The sequence below is a fragment of the Halichondria panicea genome, chromosome 13 (genome assembly GCF_963675165.1).
Source record: "Halichondria panicea chromosome 13, odHalPani1.1, whole genome shotgun sequence".
NCBI lineage: Eukaryota > Metazoa > Porifera > Demospongiae > Suberitida > Halichondriidae > Halichondria > Halichondria panicea.
In genome coordinates this window covers 5,983,487-5,990,215 of record NC_087389.1, presented here as the reverse complement: position 1 = coordinate 5,990,215, position 6,729 = coordinate 5,983,487, and the positions used below count along the sequence as shown (strand labels likewise).

Below are 6,729 nucleotides of genomic sequence, written 5' to 3'. Positions count from 1 at the left end.
AGAAGCGAGCTTTCTTGCAATTGTGCGCCCTCGTGCTTCAGTGCAATATATTCCATACATCCCTTGTGCCCGTGTTATAACTATAACATAATTATTATGGCCGTTCAACAATCCCTATAATTACTCTATACATTTTGTCCATCTTGAGAGCAGTGAAAACTCATCTAAAGACATTTGTATTTGAGGGCACTACTCTGAACCTGCGGCCATCGTGCTTTGTCTGCATCACCATGAACCATGAACCCAGGTTATGCTGGCCGCTCTGAACTACCAGACAATCTAAAGGTAACTATCGGTACTTTCTATTTAGCCTCTATGCATTTCAATATTTCTCTCTGTAGGTGTTGTTTCGTACAGTGGCCATGATGGTGCCAGACTATGCCATGATTGGAGAGATCTCTCTCTACTCTTATGGTTTTGTGGATGCTCGTAATCTGGCCGTCAAGATTGTCATGACCTATGGACTGTGTTCAGAGCAACTCTCCAGCCAACTCCATTCTGACTATGGTGGGTACAACCCACTGTACTGTATACTCGACCTACTCACTATTGTACACTGTAGGCATGCGTGCAGTCCAGTCAGTGTTGGTGGCAGCCGGTCATCTGAAACTGAAGTACCCTAACGAACATGAAGATGTGTTACTGCTCAGATCCATCATGGACGTCAACCTACCCAAGGTATGGTACTATAAGCTAGGAGAGGCCTACCGTATGGCTATTTTGCCGGTAAAAAATCTTTGCGATCTAACTATTCCCCTACCAAATTTTGGATTTAAACAAATCATAGCTTTCAGAAAATCCCCCAAAATTTGAAATTGCAACTAAAGTTATGGCCGTTTAAAGAGCCCCAGTACCACTTGTACTTTCTAAGGTCATGTTGCAGTGGAATTTAAAGTGTTTAACAACCTCCCTCCTATATACAATATCATTGCTATTCATCTACCGTAGTAACCCCCCCCCCCACACACACACACACACACACACACACACACACACACACACACACACCAGGCAAGACCAAGGCCCTAGAGGTACATGTACTAGCTGACACACTCACACTAATCAATGAGAGGGGACAGATTGAAGAGAACAAGACAGGTTATAGAGTCATCAACCCCAAGGCTGTCACTAGGGGTCAACTGTTTGGTCAGTTTGACCCTGTGTCACACGAGTTGACTGATGGTGTGGTAGCCAACACATTCAGGTGAGCCTAAGCCTGTGCATATATAGTTGCGCTCTATTGTAACAAAAGCACAAGGCTATAGCTTTTCAACGATTCAGCTGTTTTTGGTAGCCTGTAATTTTTGTTCAAATTCTCTAATTTCAAATCTAATTGCTAGCTCTGAGAACAACCTTTCCAATGGTGTGCTTACATGTAGATGTAAGTTTTGTGATTAGTAGAAATCTGGCAATTTTAGCAAAAGCAAAGTATATAATAGCCTTGTGCTTTTTACAGCCATTTTGATAGCTACGTAAAGTATCATTGCGTGGTTGATCAGTGCTTATATCTGTGTGTGTAGGGAGTTTGCACCTGCACAAAATGATGACCGTAAGTGGGTGGTGTTTGATGGTCCTATAGACACTCTGTGGATGGAGTCCATGAACACTGTACTGGATGACAACAAGAAGTTGTGTCTCATGTCGGGGGAGATCATTCAAATGAGCAACTGTATGAACCTCATCTTTGAAGCAGATGATCTGTCACAAGCCTCGGTGAGTCTACATAACACCAGTCTTGAATTGCGCTTGGTTTGCGCTTGGCTTGCGCTTGGGCCCCGCTTGGGCTTGAATTGATTGGTCTATCTAATGATGCATATGCTTAGATCATATCAGTGAGTGCTGTACTATAATAGAAATGCAGCTGTTTTAGAAGCTACAAGTTTCATGGGTCCCTTTTGTGAACCCAACAACTACTGTTACTTCCTTATAAGGCTTATTAGTTACCACAACATGTTCAGGGAAGCCTAACAAATTCTCTATGTGCAGAAACTATCTAAAAACTCGATCTCCCTTTTAATTTAATTTTTTTACCAGCCTGCCTGTTTCTGGGTCAATCCTAGCCTCCTTCTCAAGGCCGGCCTGGAATCGAGGCTAGGTCAATCCTCGAAAACCTTGAACATTTCGTACTCTGCAATAACGTTGAGCGTGGGCGTAACCATACAAGTTCTAGAAGCCATCATTGCTCAACATTGTATGGTGATATTGATTATGATAATGTATTAGCATTTGCAAGGTCTATACAAACAGCTGTACTGGTATTAGTTAAAAGATCCGTTTCCATTTGGAATACCATCTAATGATGATTGTGTTTCTAGATCAGTGATTGCTTTCAGGCCCAAATATTCTGGTGTACTGTGGTACACACGCACACACACACCCCACACACACACACACACACACACACACACACACACACTTGTATGATGGTTTTGTGGTAATGCAGTTAGTATTTTAGGTTTGCAAGTTGTATGCAAACAGCTGTATACCTGAGCTGTACAGTATAACCTTGAACTAGAATTATTTTCATTTCCCTTTGAAATACCATCTAATGGAGATCAGTGAAATAATGATATGTTTAGAGATCAGTGATTGCCTTCAGGCCCAAATAATCTGGTGTACCGTGGTACACACACACACACACACACACACACACACACACACACACACAAGACTTGTGTGGTATCTCACACCCACACACACACACACACACATTCCCACAGCGTTTCTTGTCAGCTGAGCTGCTCTGGAGCAAGGGCTGTGATGAGTGTAAGAGTGGCTACAGGATGGAGGAGAACATCTGCGTGGGTGAGTGGGCGTGTGCTTATTCGACCATGTTTGTCTAATAGAACGCAAAAATTAGTCAAATCCACTGTTCTTGTACACTACACTGACAGCATTGATTAAAATATTATTCTAGTTGTCACATGATATTCATATGGTATACGTGCTCGTCACATGACAGGCCAAGTGCCTTGAGTGGCTTCTCAAGACGGTGAAGAAGAGGAACGAACAGTCGGAAGTGACGGAGATACTGGATGAGTCCGGTGTGACCCCCGCCCACTTTGCAGCACTGGGAGAACACCTCGACTATCGACAGGTGAGTGGGCGGATGTGTGAGTGGGTGTGTGCTGTTAGTGTAATAAGTGCTTGCTCAAGTCTGAAACGTGTGTATCGCATAGCTACTGTAGCAACGATAACTGCAATCGTGTTTTTGGTTTTAGGTTCTAAGTCTAGCTGTATCACTCCCCTACCCACACACACCCACACACACACAGGACTTTGGTGGTGTGTGTGCAAGTCTGTATGAGAGTGTGTCACTGGGAGAATTGCTACTGCTAGTGTCTACCGTATAGCCGGTAATTTTCGAGGGGGGGGGGGGAATATTCGTGGTTGAGCAATATTCAGTCTCAAATACAGGGATTTGAGGAGTTCTTGCAACTGTGATGTCGAGAGCGGAAGTACCTGTCACGTGAACAGTTACATAATTCTGGCTCATTCCAAACCAATTTTTCTCCAATAAAGCATTTAGGCCTTATTTATTTTGGGAAAAAATCGAGCAAGCCTTTGCACCACAGCTAGCTAGCTAGCTAAAGCTATCCTTGAGCATTTCCAATCGTTTTGTGAGCTACTACTATTAGTCTGTCACACAACCTGTGTCACAGAACTGTGTATCCAGCTGCTAAGAGAGATTTTACTGAGACGTACTTAGTGTCAGTAAAGTCACTAGTAATGATACACTTTTCAACAGCTTACGGGCATGCTGGGGCAAGTAGTAGCTCACAAAACGATTAGAATCTCAAGGATAGCTTCAGCGGCATACTGTGGTGGTGCAAAGCCTTTGCCAAAGCTTATGTAAGTCGATGTTTTCCCAGTTTAATAAATTAAATAGGCTCTATTGGAGAAAAATTGGATTGGAATGAGCCAAAATTTAATCTTGTTACGTAACGGTTCACGTGACAGGTACTTCCGCTCTCGACATCACAGTTGCAAGAACTCCTCAAATCCCTGTAGTAGCTTCAGTAAACTTTGACTCTAGCATTTCTGCATGTGGCAGCCAAAAACAATTATTACTAGCAGCTAGCTACATGTACGTAGATACAAGTAGCAGCTTGTTAGTGCTTCTTATTATTTTATTCTTGTGCTAATTATCAACCCCCTCCCCCCAGCAGGGGTCAAGTACCTGTGCGGAAGACGCCCCCTGAACCACCCACTACCCCTAAACAATCGTCCCCCTGTACCCCCGGATCCTGCTGCTAAGAAGAGGTCGCGAGAGTCAAAGGACAGAGGTCATGAGGCGGCAGATAAAGGGGAGGACCATAATACCATTGACTATGGAACAGCCACCCCCCAAGAAGTGTTAGAGTGAGTGAATAGTATAAATTAATGTGCAGGTATGTACTACATGTACATGTCCCCCGTTTAATCAATTGGTTAGTGGACTCGTTCAGTCGTCATAACTTGAATTCCGTGGATCCAATTTTATGATTTTCCGAAAGCTTAGAAAAAATGAAAGCACCGCAGTCATAGTGATGTCTCGGTGGAGGTGCCAAAGCTACATAACATAAAGCTACTAAGCTACACACATTGATTCTATCATGATTATCATTATTTTACTGCATGCAAAATCCAGGGAAACTCAAGGAGTGGGTAATGATCGACCATGATTGTTGTTAAAAACGATCGATACCAAAAGTTCAAGCCTAAAATTAATGGCTGCCATCAGCAGAGCCTTGCAGCTCTCTTCTCACTCTTGCAGCTACCAATAGCTAGCGTTTTAGTGCAGAGCTAACTACTAAGTAGAGTAGCAACACTCAGTAAACAAGTTTGGCTAACTTAAAACTGTTACTTGCACTTGATTCATCCTTGAGCAGCTGTAGCAGTCTACACACACACAGACACACAAACACACTACCGTACGTAAGTTACCTCGCTTGCGCATGCACACCGAGGTATAAAAACCTTTCAAATGGTACCAGATATTTGGGAGATGACAATTTTAGCACGATACCATGTAATAATAGCCCAGGGTTCAAAGTTGAATTAATTAATGTAATTAGTGTACCCCCCCCACACACACACCACACACACACACTATGACTGCACCCCCCCACACACACACTATGACTGCACCCCCCCACACACACACTATGACTGCACCCCCCCCCACACACCACACACACACTATGACTGCACCCCCCCACACACACCACACATACACTATGACTGCACCCCCCACACACCACACACACACTATGACTGCACCCCCCCCCCAAACACACACCACACACACACTATGACTGCACCCCCCCCCCACACACACACACCCTCCCCCCCCCACACACAGGAAGCAGATGACGTCAGTAGCTCAGCGTATGAATGCTAATGGAGAGGCTCGTAAACGTGGTGGTGGTATGACCCGAACCTTCTCCCCCCTCACTGCTATCATACAGCGCCTCTACAGCAAGTCAGATGAGGTGAGAGACACTGTACATGTGTGTAGCTTGTGTGCAATACAGTAGAGTTACGTACGCACTGTATTATACCTGTTTGGTAGTGGCCATGCACCAGGCAGAGGTTTGGGGCCCATTAACCTGGCTGTATTATAGAGGGTGGCCTGCTAACACAGGTCCAAACACATGCTATGGAAACTTTGGGGCCCATTAACCTGGCTGTATTATAGAGGCTGCATGTACTTGTAGGGTATAGACAGGTTTCAATGTAACAAACAGCATACACTTATTTAGTAGCCACCTACATTGTTTGATTTCTGTGCCCAGGCTGATAGCAAGAGTGAGGAGCCAGAGACACACAGAGTGAGTTATCCCTACACTTTACTGGGAGACCACTCGGCCATTGCATACACTTACTAGTGTCACTGTGTATTACCAATCATGTGTGTACACTGTAGCAGTCACTTTAGTTGCAGCATTATTTCTGTTCTTTATAAATTACCCCCCACCCACACACGCCCACACACTGTAGAGACGCTAGGAGATCGGCTCCGAAAGTCAAGTTCTCTAAAACTATTACCGAGTTTCCAGACTACAGTCGCTATGACAACCCAACAGAGATCAAATCAGTATCATGCAAGCCCAGGTCAAAGTCCGTCCCATAGTCACCATGGCAAGTTGGATGGGGACTCGCTGAGGGTCAAAGGTGAAAGCTCGGAACACATCAGAAAAAAAAATTATTATTAGCATAGCACAAACTGTTCATTATTTTTATTGCTTATACTCAAGATTTGTATGTTACTAATGATAGTGTCATTTGCCATATGCACAGTGTGTAATGTAGGCCCTGATAAATTATGCTAGGAATAATTTTTAGCATTATAGGTGTAGATAAATTAATAGCGTCAATGTCCATTTTTGGTAAAGATCATTACATTAAGTTTTGCATAACAATTTTTTCATGGCTTGAAGCAGTAAACATATAGCTAGCATTCCTTGCCAAGCCAATGGCCGGTATATCGAGGTGGCCTTACTCCAGAGAGCCGGAATAGCGAAAGTCTACTGTACCTGCAAGACCAGCCCCACCCCTTTTAGGAGTGATAATGTGTGGCACAATATGGACCACACCACTTCAGACCTTATATCACTTTCACTGCATACCTACATATTAGGAACTTTGAATCATTAAGTTTAATTAGCTTTATGTATAGCTACTCCTGATTATAGTTAATTCTGAGAAAAAGCATAATTATAATTATGACAATACAACTTGATAATT

At 43.5% G+C, this 6,729-nt stretch overlaps 1 protein-coding gene and 1 long non-coding RNA gene across 2 annotated transcripts; both read left to right on the top strand.

Annotated features, from left to right (window-relative positions):
- Positions 1-237: 237 nt before the first annotated feature.
- On the top strand, positions 238-4,368 carry LOC135346420 (dynein axonemal heavy chain 12-like). The gene is made up of 9 exons (XM_064544036.1): positions 238-285; positions 342-507; positions 563-709; positions 1,012-1,204; positions 1,521-1,713; positions 2,721-2,805; positions 2,963-3,097; positions 3,276-3,356; positions 4,170-4,368. The coding sequence occupies exons 1-7, from the start codon at positions 238-240 to the stop codon at positions 2,974-2,976; spliced, it is 846 nt and encodes a 281-aa protein (XP_064400106.1). The 3' UTR covers positions 2,977-3,097; positions 3,276-3,356; positions 4,170-4,368.
- Positions 4,369-5,350: 982 nt separating this feature from the next.
- Positions 5,351-6,277, top strand: LOC135347088 (uncharacterized). Its single transcript, XR_010398255.1, has 3 exons — positions 5,351-5,474; positions 5,778-5,813; positions 5,983-6,277. It is a non-coding gene; the product is annotated as an uncharacterized LOC135347088 (long non-coding RNA).
- Positions 6,278-6,729: the final 452 nt, after the last annotated feature.